Source organism: Hyperolius riggenbachi, chromosome 1 (assembly GCF_040937935.1).
Source record: "Hyperolius riggenbachi isolate aHypRig1 chromosome 1, aHypRig1.pri, whole genome shotgun sequence".
NCBI classification, from domain to species: Eukaryota; Metazoa; Chordata; class Amphibia; order Anura; family Hyperoliidae; genus Hyperolius; species Hyperolius riggenbachi.
The window spans coordinates 186,901,180-186,918,961 of NC_090646.1; the positions used below are offsets into that span (position 1 = coordinate 186,901,180).

The 17,782-nt window shown below is 41.5% G+C and overlaps 1 protein-coding gene across 4 annotated transcripts in view; it reads left to right on the plus strand.

Annotated features, from left to right (window-relative positions):
- Positions 1 to 16,947, plus strand: part of LRBA (LPS responsive beige-like anchor protein) — a 677,685-nt gene extending 660,738 nt beyond the window's left edge. For all 4 annotated transcript variants that reach the window (XM_068279131.1, XM_068279139.1, XM_068279143.1 and 1 more), the window contains 2 exons: positions 10,854 to 11,005; positions 14,767 to 16,947. In XM_068279131.1, coding sequence (XP_068135232.1) covers positions 10,854 to 11,005; positions 14,767 to 14,857 — 243 coding nt within the window. In that variant the 3' untranslated portion in view covers positions 14,858 to 16,947. The remainder of the gene's footprint in view (positions 1 to 10,853; positions 11,006 to 14,766) is intronic.
- Positions 16,948 to 17,782: the final 835 nt, after the last annotated feature.

The following is a 17,782-nucleotide window of genomic DNA, read 5'->3' on the forward strand; positions in this document are numbered from 1 at the left end:
GAACTCGCCTCCGTCCCTAGTTCCAATCGCCGCTGATCTCCTCTCTGGCTGGCTCTGCATAGATGCTTACACACGCAGCTTCCTGTTTAGCCGGAAGCTGCGTGTGTAACAACATCTATGCAGAGCCAGCCAGAGAGGAGATCAGCGGCGAGTGGAACGCAGGGAGGTGAGTTCTGCCTATAGCGCTTCCGTTAGCCGCTTACTCTGCATCTGAGGGGGGGGGGGGGGCCCGGGGAGAGGAAGGGAGGGAGAGGTCGGGCTGCCCTCCCCGCAGCTGCGGCTCCCCCCTACCAGCGCGAACGGGCGCATGGCCCTCCAAACGGAGATGGGCCCCCCGGGCCCCTCCCCCGCCTCCTCAGGAGTCGGGCCCGGTCGCCAAGGCGACCGCTGCGACCACGGGCCCTACGCCCTTGCCTGCAGTGCTTTATGAGTTGTCTATCTGTCCAAACCTCCAACTCCATCAGGCTACTCATGTGCCTACATAGCTTTTCAATTTGATCATCTGTATGCTATGTCTGTCATCCAAGATATGAGCCAGACTGACATTGGCAATGTCTGACCATTTACAGATATGCCCATACACTGACCAGCAAATCTTGTGATTTGAGTTGTACTTTAGTGGTCAGTCACCAATGTGGCTAATGCTAGGTTATGCTGGCAGCAGCAGTGCTTTGTTGGTCTTACTTCATGTCTATGTCCTTCTGCAGGCCTGTATTCTATGACTATTTGTTTGTAGACGTGGTGATATATAGAAACACTAGAAAATGCCTTTGATATTACACATTTAAAATATTCCTGCTATTCTTTACAGTGCTGGGAGGTATGGGACTGCTTTCCTTGTCGGCATATAATTCTGCTTATTTCACCCACTGTCTACCCTCTAGTTTTTGTAGTTCTTATTAGGCATCATTTACTTCAATTGTAGCCATATATCTTATCTCTTCTGTGTTAGATTTGCCCAGCTCCCCCCCTGAGGATGTCTGTGATCATATTTACTTTCTTCACGTTTTTCTTATCTTCACCCCCTTCACTCCTTCTGTCACTTGATGTTACACAGTCCACATGAAGATCTTCTGACTCACCAGCTGTATGTATAATAATTTTCTTGTTGGAAAGGTCAATCTTCTGTACTTCTCATGCAAACCCTGATACGAAAAGTGCACATTCAGGTTTCTTACACTTCTGGATTTCACAACACAAAGACACATTCATTTTAAAGGCCTTCTAAAGTTTTAAAATGTGGGGGGAAGATGTTGATTGCAATTACAAAGGGTCCCATATCTCAGGGAGTTTAGCATAAGTGACTGTGGAAAGCTTTTTCTTCCCCAGGATAAACTTTGTTCCAAAAGCAAGAAATAAGCTATCCATGGAGGGGGAATTTTTAGATTTTATAATAAGGGAAGCAGGGTAGAGTAGGAAGTAAATAACTGTCAGTGGCCCTACCCAGCAAAGCATTGGGTGAAGTCCCCACTAATTTAATAAGAAAGAAAGCCCTAGTTATCATACGAAAAGACATTTCACTTAACATTTGACATTAGAATTTTGCAGCATGCTTCCATAATTCTGCTGCGTTTGACAGCTGGTGCTGGGTATTAAATGACCCCCCTCAAAAAAAGGAGTAAGTGTGGCCTGCTGGGCGTACTATGGCTTAAAATGGGTGTAGCCTAGAAACTGCAATGGTTAGGCGTAGGTGGGGGTGGAGTGGGGTTAGTGTTAGGTGTATGTGGTAAGAGTAATATTGTTAGGTAAGGGGGTAGGACTGTATTAGATGTAGGTAAAGGGGGAGGATACCATGTTTCCATGAAGACATATTAATTTTATATTAATTTTTCCTCCAAATGATGTGCTAGGGATTGTTTTTTGGGGATGTCTTATATTTTGAGGGGTATAGAAAATTGGACACTTAGGGCCATATGCAATTCACTTTTTCTCCTGGGATTTCTCATAGGTGATATTTTCACAACTTGTCATTAAATGCCTTTTAAGCCACCAGCAAGCAAAAAAATACTAAAAATACATTTTATAGTACTTTTTCAACCACTTTTGGGTAGTTTTTCAATTGTAAAATGCTCAAAAGTTAGTTTAAAGAGAAGATGAAAATTATCTCCTAGGAGATAACTCAGGTGAAAAAGTTAATTGCATATGGGCCTTAGTGTATGAGGGAGGTGTGCATTCTCTTACCGCACCTCCTCTGTGGCTGCGTCCCTCTTCGTTCTACTGTAAATGGCTTCAGTATCCTGAGATGGTCGGCGCCCTTAGACCTGGTTGCCGCACATGCATTGTATACTGTGTCGGCTCTTTTTTTGACTGCGCCGGGGACGCAATGGCATGTGCACAGGTGCACATTGACCATGACGAGAGGGGAGCAGGGTCACCTAGGAGCTCCCTCAAAATTAAATAATGGAATAGAAAAAGACATACTTTGGACATGTGATGAGAAGGCCAGATTCTTTTGAAGAAATCTTTGATGCTAGGAAAAAATGAAGGCAAAAGAATAAAATGACAGAGGCTGGTAGACCGTATATATGAAGCTATGAACATGCCTATGCAACAGCTGAAAGAAGCAGTGATTGACAGACAAGTCTGGCATGCAAACGTTCATATGGTCATGAAGAGTAAAGGTGGCCATACACTGGCCCGATTCGCGGCCGTTTCGACAGCAGATTCGATCCTGGGATCGAATCTGCTGCCAATCGTTCGCGCTAAACGCACCCGCCGATCCGATTTCCTCCCGAAATCTGATCGGTCCGTCGATCGCGCCGTGCGGGAAATTACCCTCGATCGCCCGCGGGTAGGGTGCGCGTCGCTAGCGGCGGCCGATCCGATCAGGTATACATTACTTGACGCTGGCTCCCGGGCGTCTTCTCCGCGCTGCACCGCTCTGTTCCGGCTCCATCCCGGCGCTTCCTGTGTCACTGCAGTGACCAGGAAGTTCAAATAGAGGGCGCTCTATTTGAACTTCCTGGTCACGGAGTGACACAGGAAGCGCCGGGATGGAGCCGGAACAGAGCGGTGCGGTGCAGCGTGGAGAAGACGCCCGGGAACCAGCTTCAGGTAATGTATACGGGGGAGGGCACAGGCGGCAGGAGCAGCTCAACAGATTGTGATCGGTTTCAGGCTGAAATCGATTCACAATCTGTTTGCAGTAAAGGCAGCCATACGATCCCTCTCTGATCAGATTCGATCAGATAGGGATCTGTCAGCTGGACGATCTAATGGCAAATCGACCAGTGTATGACTACCTTAAGAGTTGACCAAATGAAGGAGGAGGAGGAGGAGATAAAAGTAATACTGTCCTGTTTCTATGACCAAAGATATATGTACATGAAGGCTGTTCTTTTTGTCAAGTTTAATTGAAAACAAACAAATTAAATGATACTTCGGTGCAAGCTAAATCATATAATAAAGTGCTTTAGATAGGCTTTTTTTATACAATTTTTTTTTAAATTATGGTATTTCTGTTACTACAACCACTTGACAACCAAGTTAGTTCATCGAGCAAAACTCACAATTCAGTTTAAGTCCACTGAAATCTGACAAGAAGTCGTCATCACTCTGATGAGTCTTCCATAATTCAAGTAAAAAAAAATGGACAACCCAGATTTGGCATTATAAATTCCCTGTAATACCCTTAGTAGACGTGCATATAGGAAACCATGTGGATCAGTCATTGATACTATGGGAAAGTTGGAACAGAGATTCAATTCAATTTCAGGAAATAAAAAGTGAGTAACTTAAACTCCTCCAATCAATACATGCAATGCTGTAATCACATACAGTAGTTTGCAGGCTAACCTGGCACTCACTAAAAAAGTATGTGTTCTTCCCAGCCCAGATACAAGGCACTTCAGTGGCATCAACTCAAATCCCTACATATTCCATATTATTCGGACCATAAGAGGCACTTTTCCTCCCCCAAAAATGTGTTTGTGGGGGGAGGGGATTGGTCAGTCGGTATTCTGGTCCGAATAATAAAATTCGGACTGGCACCTGGCATCCCCAAGTATGGTACATATTGCACCAACCCGAAGCAGTAGTCCTCTGTCTCCCCCCCCCCCCCCCCCCCCCGAGTGGCCCACTGCCCCCCGGCATCCTCCTCTGTCTCCCAGCTCCATTCCATTGTGTCCCTGAGCGCACCTTCAACCAATGTGAAAGAAGTACAATATCTTGAATCACTGTTTTGGTTTTTTTTGTTTGCTTGGCTTTTTTTTTTACAAACTTTTATTGAACAAAAGTCAACAATAATTACAAAAGGGAATCACTGTGGTTTTACTAGAGCCGATGGTTTAGTGGGTGGGACTATGGTTGCATCATTGGGGCTAATCACTGCACTCGCTGAGTAACAATGACCTATCTGGTGTCAGTGGGCATCGTTCCTTAAACAACAAAGGAACAAAGCCCACTGACACTTGTAGCTGAAACCCGCAATAATGAACCCCATAGACGCCTGTGATTGATTTCCTAATGGGAAAACTGACCCTGACTGAAAGTGATCTGGTCATCCAGCCTAAAACAATTTTTCCTCAGTTTTAAACCATGTAGTTACATGAACAAAATAGTTTACATTTTTAATCACAACAGTAAGAAATGTAAGTAAATTCCTTCGCAATGGTTTTATATGCGAGCTTTAAAATGAAATACTCCTTGTTTTTCTTGTTACCTTTGTGTCATCATTCCTCAGTCTAGAGATACGTTGTGGACTGGACATTAGTTTTAGAAGGGGGAGTTGTTGACCCTTCAGGACACATGGACAAATTGGATAATCTGAATAGATGGTTCTTATTTAATGAAGACATTTCAGGAATCACCTTCTCGGGTTGTCTAAGGGTTAAAGATTAATGGCTTTAATTTGCTTCTTACTATAGCATTTCTCTCATAAAACACTCTGAATATAAAATGTTAGTGAACCGCAGCTGGAAGGTTAATGGATTTTCTTCAGATGATTTTCTAAGTGTAGCAAATAATTATTTGTCATGGTAATAATTGAAACTCCAAAATTGCCTCAGGAGATTGTAGCAGTACAAACAAGGAAGCTGAATGAGTATTGATTCAGCTTAGCTAATATACGATGCCTGTTTTCCTGCATACAAGTACCTTATAGGCTATGGTACATTCTCTCATAGTGGAAGTGGTACAAATGGGTATTGTCCAAATTCATGCTTTTACACCAACAGGACACTGTTCAGAGAGTCATACAAAAGATTTGTGCAATTTCTACTCCTAAATCTGCTGAAACCTTTTCAGTACAGTAATATATGGTCATTTAGTTTTATTAATCCATTAAAACATTAATTTTACTAACAGTTTCTTATCTTGTCCTCTTATATATCCATGGCCTGTTTATCCAGCCCCCATATTTAAAGTATTTATTGGGCCTGATTTATTAAGACATTTCTAGAAATGATCAGTGGACCCTCAGGAATACCCAGTGGTGATATCAGAACTGTTCCAGCAAACCAGGACTTGATTGATTAAGGCTTTCACACGTGCATTGTCATGCGTTACAACGGCGTTGCTAACACAATGCAATTATATTGTAACGGTAATGTTCACATTTGCACGTTAGCAGTGCAATAGATCCATTGTCAACAATGCAATGTATGCAGTACGGCATCAGCGGGGGGGGGGGGGGGGGAGGGGGGGGGTTGGTTAGGTAGAGGGAGGGTTCTGTGTGAGAATAGCAGTGTTCTCCCCAGGGCTAATTAGGTGGGCGGGCCGCCCGGCTGATTTGAAGCCCCGCCCGCCTGTTGTCATGTGCTCGCCTGGGGCTTCTAGTAAACTTCACTTAGGAGCGCTCCATTTCCTGCTTTCAGTCAGCGCCAGCCTCGCACAATAGCAAAGGCTGATGCTGTACACTGAAGGAGCGCTCCTCTGCCTGTCAGCTCATGTGTTCTGGTGAGACAGGGAGGGATTGGCTGGGCAGGTTGTAAGGGGCGGGACTCCTGCTCCGATTCTTCCTACTGCTCTCCAAGTGATAGGATCTGTTTTATTACGGTGCCTCTCACTCTCGTTAATGAAACCGGAGAGAGCAGTAAAGCAAAAAAAACGCCCACACACAGCAGCAGCTTCCAGGAGTGAGATGAGAGCCACGTGAGTTTCCGGGACAGCCTCAGAGCGGCTCACGTAGTCTCTCCTTCTCCTCCAGACTGCAGCTAAACAACATGCCTGAGTAGTTGAAAAACGGCAGCTGCACGTTTAATCCAGCTGGAGGGAGACACGGAGATCAGGAGAAGTGATGCCCCTTCAGGCCTCTGCATGTTTATTTACTTTGGGGGGGGGGGGGGGGTGAGCAGAGGAGACACAGCCATGCAGAGCATGTTGAATGACAGGCTGTCTGTAGGCAGCCCCCTGTGCACTTGTCTCCTGCTGTTGTGTGTTTTCTCGCTGGCCCCAGCTTCTGTATCTGTAGTGCTGCCCCTCCCCCTGCACACTGGGGAAATTTAGTGGAGCTGAACTCTTGCACAGGACAGAAGGAAAGCAGAGAAATGCACCCTGTATTTACACAGTTTAGCCTGTCTAATTTGATCTCTTTCTGTGTCACATGACTGCAGAGAAGCTCATTTGAAAAGCCCTGAATGTTAACATATCTGCTTCCAAGAAAGCAGGAAGTGGACATACTGCAGATTTATTGCAGCATTTGTATCAGCTGTAACAAATGTTTTTTCTTTAAAGGACAACTGAAGTGAAACTGATATGGAAGCTGCCATAATTATTTACATATAAGCAATGCCAGTTGCCTGGCTGTCCTGCTGATCCCCTGCCTCTAATACTTTTACCCTAGCCTCTGAACAAGCATGCAGCATATCAGATGTTTCTGATCATATTGACAGATCTGACAAGATTAGCTGCATGCTTGTTTCTGGTGTGATTCAGACACTACTGCAGCCAAATAGATCAGCAGGGCTGCCAGGCAACTGGTATTGTTTAAGAAGAAATAAATATGGCAGGTCTCCATATTCTTCTCACTACAGTTTGTCCTTTAAAGGTTATGCTGTTGTGCATCTTTTAGAGCAGAGAGGAGGTTGTCTGTTCAGGTCTGCTTAAAAAAGGGACCTGAGCACCTTAATCTGAAACAATCTGCTAGGTACACACAATGCAATTTTCTGACAGATCTACTGTCAGATCGATTATTCCCCAACATGTCCTATCTGATTTCTGCACGATTTCCTATAGAAGTGAACAGAAAATCGGAAATTAGATCAGGCATGTTGAAAATTGTCGAACTGACAGTAAATCTGTCCGGAAATTGCATTGTGTGTACTTAGCAGGTACATCGGTTTTGCCTCCTCATCCTCTTTTTATTCTGTAAGCAGAGTTGCATTCCCCCCTCGCACGCCACCCGGCTACTTTTTCATGCCACCCGGCTACTTTTTCATGCCACCCGGCTGGAAAAAATTTCTGGGGAGAACACTGGAATAGGCTGCAGTAAAATATCATTTACCAACATTTTACTATCATAATTTGCACTTCCTAATAGCAGAATATTGATAAATTTACTCGTATTCTACTAGCTGATAGTGTGGCGCACTTTTTGCAGGTTTGGATGGTGTCTGAACTTAATGGTCTGGGTGGGAACAACTTTGTGAATTTTGACCTAATAGATCATCTAGATGGGAGCTGGGAAAAAAGGGCGCAGGCAGCTAGTGGACAAAAAGGGCGCCGCCATTCACTCCCATAATAAATAACGTTTAATGGGCGCAGAGCAGGAAAAAAGGGCGCCGGAGCTAAATAAAGTTTACAAACGGCGCCCGGAGCTAAATAAAGTTTACAAACGGCGCCCGGAGCTGTTTAATGATTTATAACTGAGCTTGTGTTCATTTACGTTTATAAAATGCACCCGTGCCGAATAACGTTTATGAAAATACTAAATATATTTATCTTATTTAAATAATTAAATAATTAAAGTTTTATCCCTTACTGTTTTTAAAACATTATTCACAAAACAAAGCGATCAGTACATAATGTAAATTGGAATATATTTTTTTATTTAAAGTTTTATCCCTTACTGTTTTTAGAACATTATTCACAAAATAAAGCGATCAGTACGTAATGTAAATTGGAATATATTTTTTGCATCCATAATTAGTAAAACATTATCCACATAATAAAGGGGGGTCTTAGGTTTAGGCACCACCAGGGGGGTCTTAGGTTTAGGCACCACCAGGGGGGTCTTAGGTTTAGGCACTAACAGGGGGGTCTTAGGTTTAGGCACCACCAGGGGGTCTTAGGTTTAGGCACTAACAGGGGGGTCTTAGGTTTAGGCACCAACAGGGGGGTCTTAGGTTTAGGCACCAACGGGGTCTTAGGTTTAGGCACTAACAGGGGAGTCTTAGGTTTAGGCACCACCAGGGGGGTCTTAGGTTTAGGCACCAACAGGGGGGTCTTAGGTTTAGGCACTAACAGGGGGTCTTAGATTTAGGAACCACCAGGGGGGTCTTAGGTTTAGGCACCAACAGGGGGGTCTTAGGTTTAGGCACCAACAGGGGGGTCTTAGGTTTAGGCACCAACAGGGGGGTCTTAGGTTTAGGCACCAACAGGGGGGTCTAGGGGTTAGGGGTAGGTACAGGGAGGGTTACTTAGGCACCAACAGGGGGGGTCTTAGGTTTAGGCACCAACAGGGGGGTCTTAGGTTTAGGCACCAACAGGGGGTCTTAGGTTTAGGCACCAACAGGGGGGTCTTAGGTTTAGGCACCAACAGGGGGGTCTTAGGTTTAGGCACCAACAGGGGGGTCTTAGGTTTAGGCACCAACAGGGGGGTCTTAGGTTTAGGCACCAACAGGGGGGTCTTAGGTTTAGGCACCAACAGGGGGGTCTAGGGGTTAGGGATAGGTACAGGGAGGGTTCTGTGTAAGAGTAGGCTTAGGTATAGTTTTAGTAAAATTTTAGTAATAATTACTAATGTTTTACAACACTTATTACGAACGTACTTATATTTATATCATCGTTATAAAGAATATTTTCAGATTTTATTATAAGAACAAACCATAAATGAAGGTTATTCACAATAATATACAATTATAACAATTAAACATATATTATTGTTTTTTTAATAAAAGTAATTATAAGTTTAACTTTAGAAATAGGGAAGATTAACGTTTTCACAATTTCCGATTTTATAAACATTATTTAATGATTTATAATTTTGTTAAACTTTATTTGTAAACAAAATATAGCACACTATTTTTATAAACCCTATTAATGATTAATTATTATTTAGAGTTTACACCCCGCGCCCTTTTTGTCCAGGCGCCCTTTTTGTACGTACGCATCTAGATGAACACTGCTTTTTCAGTGAAGGCTGAAGCGCATGAAACTTAGTGGTTGTAAAGTTGTTTCTTTGCAGTTTCATGCAGGTTTTGTATCAACAGTTTTTTAATAAATCTGGGGCAGACTGAGTGTTAAAAAAAAAAAGTATTTACCAATTTTCTAACATTTAAGTAACCCCCACTTTGTTCTAATATAACTCTGATGAAGGTTGTAGTCTTTTAATACTTAAAATAAACCTGAGATAAATTAAAAAGAAGAATTCATACATACCTGGGGCTTCCTCCAGCCCCCTTCGGCCTGATCACTCCCTCGCCTCTGCCTCCTGGATTCTCCGCTATGGCTCCGGTAACTTTGGGCACATGCACGACTGCAAAGCACCGACTGGCTGAAGTTACCAGAAGGATGGTGGATGATCCATGAGGCAGAGGACAGCGGCGAGGGAGCGATCAGGCCGAAAGGGGCTGGAGGAAGCCCCAGGTATGTATGAATTTTTATTTTTAATTCACCTCAGGTACACTTTAAACGCAGGCTATTAAAATGCCCTGCACAGTTTTGTTGGTTCTCTTATGATATAGTATGTTCACAGGGGATACTGTGCGATCACTGGAGAACAATTATATGTATAACTGATGCTCAGAAATGCTAGGAGTCTGTTAAAATTATTTAGCAATTTTATATTAAATGTCACTGTTTTCAGTAGCAGAGCTTAAAAAGGTGCAGAAGGGCTTTCTAGTTAAAGGGAACCTGAAGCAATTCTTTAGTGCTATTTTTATATACTTACCTTCTAGCTGGATGCTGGCCAATGTGTCCTGCCTCTCAGGCGCCATCTGTAGGTGCTGCTGCCGGCTGGTAAATGCAGATTGTCAACAGCCTGTTGATGGATAAGCAGAAATGGGAGGCATTAGCAGAAATGGGGGCATCCCAGTGCACGCACATTGCAGCCAAAGATGCACCCCTTTCCCCACCTCCTGTAGTCAGACGCACCCCATCTCTGCCTCCTGTAACCATAGATGTACCCCCTCCCAGCCTCCTGCAGCCACAGATGTACCCCCCTCCCCACCTCCTGCAGCCACAGAAACACCCCCCCCACACACACACACACACCCACACACACACACTTCCTGCAGCTATACCAGGGAAAAAAACGACCCTTGTACTCTGTACCCCCTCTGTCCCATTTTCGACACTCCCGCTGCTGAATCTAAAATCAGTTTGGTGAATATGATTGTATCAGGCAAGATGGTTGCAACACTGGAAGTAGTTCAGGGTCGCAAACTACTTGTATCTGGCCAGATACAATCAAATTTTATAAACAGATTTTACATTTTTAAAAAAGCATCGGCTGAGCTTGCAAAATGAGGCAGAGGGGGGCCCAAAGTCATCCAGATTCCAGTAGTAGTTAGTTATTTGTTAAAATGTTTATCATACTCACATGATTGCTTTAAAGGCACATAGCTGCTGACTGTTGTACTTCAAGGCACCAATAAATGTTCTTTGTATTTCAATTTAGTATGCCTTTCATAAACACATATGCTGCTGTTCATTTGTGTTGCTGATGGTACGTTGGTTTATATTACATCCTACAGGCAATCTTGCTGAGTCGGGATGGACAGTATCTTCTCACAGGAGGGGACAGTGGCATTGTCATGATTTGGCAAGTATGTGACATGAAGCAGCTTTTTGCATTCCCAGGCTGTGATGCTGGCATCCGATCTATGGCTTTGTCCTATGACCAGAGGTAAAATTAAGGCATTTTACACATTATTTAGACTATGATGCATGAATGGATATGTAATCTTATGAGCTTTTTCACATCTTTTGACCTACAGTATTTAATAAGTATATCTAAAGAGGCCAAATAGATTCCATATTTCTGTTTCTCAAACCTGGGCTGACAGCTTATCGATGCTCCCATTTTTAATTCTTGCTCTCCAAAGATCATGCCAATGACTTGTCTGCAAAGCTCTACCTGAGGCAAAGTGTATTATAACAAATTTTGCAAGAATCTTTCCTTTATTTGTAGCTGATATGTGACTTCTTTTTTCTACATAAGAGTAGATACAGTTTCAAGACAGATATTGGACTTGACTTTATTAGAGAGCTGCTTTTACTTAGCTGTTTTGAATTAATATAAGTTCTGATAAAGTCCTGGCATACACATTTAAAGTGTAAAATGTTTATCTTTTGTTGCTAAGTTTCTTTATCTGCTTTATAATACTTGAAATAATTATTTCAGCAGGGTTTTTGCAATGTCTCAGTTGTAATCTGGCCCAAACATTACCTCTGACAACCGCAATCCATAGCTGATGAGTTTACTGCAGTGGTGTCAGTTGTTTATGATTTGCTGCTGTTACACTGCAAAGTCTGATGGAAGTGGAGCATCTGGAGAGCAGCGGTGTTAATTATTACTTTTTAATTATAGAGTGGCAACAACTTCTGTAGAGCTGTACATAGTGTTTACTTATATGCCAACAACTAAACTTGGACAGGGGTGTTGTGACTGCCAGTATGCAGGAGATGCTAAATCCCGTCCCATTATGAGTCTGAGACAAATGCAGAGTTTCCTGTTAGCTGCGTTCCCAGTCCCTCCTAGATGGTATACTGTGAATAAAGAATAAACGTTTGATCTTGTGACCAGATTGATATTTGATTTATACCGATATTGTATGTCTGATATATTACAACCTAAAGTTGCTGCAACAGATTAGACTTCTCGAAATACAGAAAGATGTTTTTCTTACTGACCTGATTTAAACATTTTCCTGGTCTTAATATGACGCACGCACGCACGCACGCACACGCACGCACACACACACACACACGTAATATACGCAAGGTACAAGGTCCACCTCCTATTACATAACTGTTCAACACAATTATAAAAACTTGAGGTTTAGAGGACTGCTCCGTTAAAATATGACGAAGGTTATATTTTAATGACTCAAGACTGTCCTTCAAAGTAAACCCCAAGTTTATATAATTGTGCTGAACAGTTATTGGCATGTATTAAAAGCTATATTTTAATAGACCAAGACTGCTGTAAACCACATCTTTTTATAATGGCGTTGAACCGTTATTTCTCTTGTCCTGACTGGGTATTTAAAATGGGCGAAAAAAGAAAGAAAAAAAAAAACAGTTCTGTGAGTTCAGTGATGCATTAAAAAAAACAGAAAAACAATATTTACCAGCCTAAAGCTTGGTATACACTTTCATTATTTGTCACCTAAAGCTATCTTTACAAATTATGTTTAGTTGGCCTCTTAAGAACAAGTGCTGTTCTGACAGGCTTTCTGACTCCCAACTAATCAGCGTGTTTTGTGAGTGGGAGAGGTAGGCTGAGTGGCACCTTGATACATGTTCCTTTTAAAGAGGAACTCCAGTGAAAATAATGTAATAAAAAAGTGCTTCATTTTTACAATAATTATGTATAAATGATTTAGTCAGTGTTTGCCCATTGTAAAATCTTTTAAATCCCTGATTTACATTCTGACATTTATCACATGGTGACATTTTTACTGTTGGCAGCTGATGTAGCTGCTGCATGGTTTTTGGCAGTTGAAACAGCTGTAAACAGCTATTTCCCACAATGCAGCAAGGTTCACAGACAGGAAACTGCCAGAAGTACCTCGGTACTCAGAGCTTCTTGTGGAGGGGTTTCACCACAATATCAGTCATACAGCACCCCCTGATGGTCTGTTTGTGAAAAGGAATAGATTTCTCATGTAAAAGGGGGTATCAGCTACTGATTGGGATAAAGTTCAATTCTTGGTCGGAGTTTCTCTTTAAGTCCCTAACAGGAACTAAGATATGTGGACTGAAGCTATACATGCTTTTGGATCACTGAAGGGGATGCCAATAATGTCAGGGGACATTTATACAGGGTTTAGATTTCCAGACAAAACAATTGGGACAGATCGCTTTGGTTGAAGAAAATCTCGTGTGTACATAGCTTAAAGGGACACTTAAGTCAAACAAAAAAAACGAGTTTTACTCACCTAGGGCTTTCAATAGCCCCCTGCAGCTGTCCGGTGCCCTCGCCATCTCTCTCCGATCCTCCTGGCCCCCGCCGGCAGCCACTTCCTGTTTCGGTGACAGGCTGGGGACACGAGTGATTCTTCGCATTCCCAGACACATTAGCACCCTCTATGCTGCTATATGGTATATGATATATGCTATAGCAGCATAGATGGCGCTATTGTGGCCAGGAACGCGAAGAATCACTCGCGTCCCCAGCCTGTCAGCTCCTGTCACCGAAACAGGAAGTGGCTGCCGGTGGGGCCAGGAGGATCGGAGGGAGATGGCGAGGGCACCGGACAGCTGCAGCGGGCTTTTGGAAGCTCCAGGTGAGTAAAACTCATTTTTTTTTTGTTTAAGTGTCCCTTTAAGAATCTTCTTTTATTTTATCTAATAAAAGACGATTGTATGTAGTCCAAAACGAGCCACTCTGATAAGTCTTCCTATTCCTCTGCCATATTAGGCTGACTTTTTCTTTCTAGGGGATCACAACTGTTTGTCACATGTTGTTTTCGTCATGTTGGTCCTTTTCATTTTTACTTAAAGTTAACCTGAAGTCAGAGTAATGTGAGGGCTGCCATATTTATAACTTTTTAAACAATACCAGTTGCCTGGCAATCCTGCTGATCTGTTCGGCTGTAGTAGTTACTGAATCACCCACCTGAACCAATCCAGTTAGACGTTGAGTCAGAGCACACCTGATGTGCATGTTTCTTAAAGAGAAACTCCAACCAAGAATTGAACTTTATCCCAATCAGTAGTTGATACCCCCTTTTTACATGAGAAATAGAATGCTTTTTACAAACAGACCATCAGGGGGCGCTGTGTGATTTTGTGCTAAAACCCCTCCCACAAGAAGCTCTGAGTACCGCGGTACTCTGGGGCAAACTGCCACAATGTAACAATGTTCACAGACAGGAAATGGCTGTTTACAGCTGTCTGTAACAGCCAGAACAGCTAGAAACAGCTACATAACTTGCCCACAGTAACAATGTCACCATGTAATACATGTCAGAATGTGAATCTGGGAGAGGAAAGATTTTACAATGAGCAAACACTGACTAAATCATTTATACATAATAATTGTAAAAATGAAGCACTTTTTTTATTACATTATTTTCACTGGAGTTCCTCTTTAAGGGTCTGTGGCTATAAGCATTACAGACTCAGAATCAGGACAGCCAGGAAACTTGCATTGTTTAAAATTAAATAGGTCAGCCTCCATATCTCTCTTACCTCAAGTCCCCTTTTCAACCTTTAGGAACAAAGGAATCCTATAACGGCATTCTTCGTTTTTCACAGAAGTGTATTTTTTCTTAAACTAGTGTGTAGTGTGATATTGATTAGAATGGTGTTTTTGTTTGTTTTTTTGTTTTTTGTCTCGAATTATTGACTTTTTATTTTTACCCTGTTCATGTATGATTGTTGGATTATGTTCTTGACACTATGAAGTCTGAGTCTGACATGATCTGTTTCCATTTTCAGGTGCATTATAACAGGAATGGCATCTGGAAGCATTGTCCTATTCTACAATGACTTTAACCGCTGGCACCATGAATATCAGACAAGATACTGATAGCAAGTGCTATAACATACTGTACTGATGCACTGATACATCTCCCTTCCTGCAGGCTATCACAATCTTCTGCCACTGCACAGGTCCTTACACACGGCTCTATTGCATTGAATGTAATTTCAATGAAATTCAAATCAGCAAAATATTTTTAGAGTTCATTGCTATTTTTGTAGACCTTGCTTTTTTGTGGGGACAAGAAATAAGCAGAAGCCTAAAGGCTATGGGGGTTCTGTAGTAAAATAAATATATATAAATAAATATATATTTTTAGTCCTAAGAAGTTTATTTTCATCTGTGTATTTGGGAAACGAGTTTCAAACATTGAGGAATAACTTATACTAGATTTGTCTCACCAGCCAGGTTTAGCATTTTTCTGATCTTGATTTTAACTGAGTGGCTGAGGGTTTTTCAAGGGCATTTTAAATTGCTACCTTTCATATATTTTATGTTATTCTGCAGTACTTACTCTTTCTGCCTCTCTTTTTTTCCCCTAATGATTGTAATATTTAAGCACTGAGGAATTGTAAATGGGTTGTAGTAGTAATAGATGATTGAGATTTGGAATGTTATGAAGAAACGGTTTAGCTTGTAGGCCACAGTGTTTTGTTTAGAGAAATATTGTAAAACAAAAACCAGTCCTCTACAAGAATAGTGATGCTCTGCTCCCCTGCAAGAGAGACTTCCTTAACAGATTTCCTCGGACCCCTTTACTTGTTAAGCACAATGGGGCTTCTTGAGATGGTCATCACCATTCTACTTACTGACCAACTTAAACTAATGCCCTCCTGGAAGAACAAAGCAGGTTGAGTGGACGTAACAAGAGCATGCTATGCAACTTAACTGGTCGACCAGGAGCATTCATTCATCCACCTTATTTCCATAATGGGGCTCCTATGTTGTCAATTGGCAATTAAAATACACAATCTGCATGCCAGCTGCTTATTAGGCAACATGATTTTTAAAGACCTGCATAATAATTCGCACAGCAAAAAGTGGATCAGTTTAATAGGTATACAGTCTTGGGAACAGGACACAACTACTCACAGTGTAGAGGATGACTTTGCCTGTTCATGTTAGTGGAACTTGGAGAATGTCTCTATCATTTTAAGGTTCACTTATTTAAAAATAGGGAGTGGTTGGGGAAGGCTTAATAAACTGATGTTGCCTATAACTATCAATCTACTTCTCTCACTGTTATTTTGAAAGCATGTTGTAAAATTAAGACCGATGATCGCAACACTGCTAGTTTAGCTTTCCCTTAGGTCTTCTCTCCTCCCTTAGAATATTCCTGCTATAAGTGGAGTGGAAATGAATTGGAGAAATGACATTATACAGTAGTTTAACAACCTCGTGTCAGACCTATTTTTATATCCAGATTCACAAAGCAAAATACATCAAAATACTGTGAATTATAGCACTTGTTATTTGGCACTGTATGGATAAACTATCTAAGTAATGTCATTGGAGCTGATGTTACATCATATCTGGCAACTTTCTTGCATTTGTGTTCAACATTAATATAGGGTAAAGCAGAAAAAGGCACCTGAACATTGTGAACAGTCAGCACTGTTTTTTTTTCCCCTTATATTTTCTTATAAGTTAAACAGGTAACGACCACACTTGTATACCATTCTGTTGTCTACATTTTTAGATCAGTCAAACCGGGTTAATATTAGTATATACTGCTAGTTTTAGAACCAAATCTTGTTTATATAATGGTTTGTGAAACCCTGTTTGACATAAATAAAACCTGAACAGGTCTAAAGTAATAAAAGCGCAAAGTTTTATTGTTACCTAGTCTTACTTTTCTACAAGATTGCTGTGCAGAATTCTGTGAAACTATATCTGTGGGGGGAAAATGACTGTATTGTTTCGTAAGTCTGTATTACATAAAGACCTGTTTGTACTTTGTGATCTGTTTGTGGGCTGCACCTACATTCCTTTGTTCCTGGATCCAGGATAAGCCTACCAACTAACTGGCACAGCTCACCTTTTTGTACTCATTCAGTGACAATCTTTTCATTAGTTCAAGTTTGGGATGAAGTATGTATGGAAAAAAAACAATAAAATATGATTTGTAATTGCAAAAATCTGTCCGTTGCATTTTTGTTTTATTAACCATTATTCATTTTGAGATGTTATCCTAAAACTTTTACATTTTAAGGTTATTTTCTTTCCCCTAGGTGATATCTTACTGTAACAATATCACAATCGTGTATTTTGAAGTATGTGAATTCCGTCTCTTAAAGAAAACCTGAACTGAAAATTAAAAGTCAAAATAAACATACACAAGTTCATACTTACCCCCCCCCCCCCCCCCCCCCCCCGTGTAATCTACTCCTCAATATCTTTCTCCTTTCCCGCGTCCTGTTTATCCACTGTGATCAAGGGAATTCTCCATCCTCCATTTTGAAAATGGCCATTACCCCATAACAGCTTCCTGGTCAGCACGCGGTTGAACTGTAACATTGCCCACTTGTGCCATAGGGAAGCATAGACATTACTTAGCACATCAGTTGTCCTCTCAGCCATAACTGACAGCAACTGATAGATTTCAATTCTGACAAAATGTTGTCAGAACTGGAAGGGATTGTTGTCAGAAGAAAATGCGTGAGTTTCTGAGAGGAACGGATGGCAAGGTAACTATGTAATGTTCATTTGAAGTTACCCTCATGTGTTTATTTTAAATAATTTTACTCAGTACAGGTTCCCTTTAAATTATACTGTAGGTATTTTTCCAGTTAGAGCTGTGTAGCTTTAAATTATTTGGATTTCTGTGAATTCCATGTAAAGTAAGCCATACATAGCTCAGTTATGAGCTAATGTACCAATTATGAGCCAGTGTACATAATTTGTTATTTATTTAAGTATTTACAGTATATAGCACCGACATATTACGCAGCGCTGAACAGAGTATATTGTTTT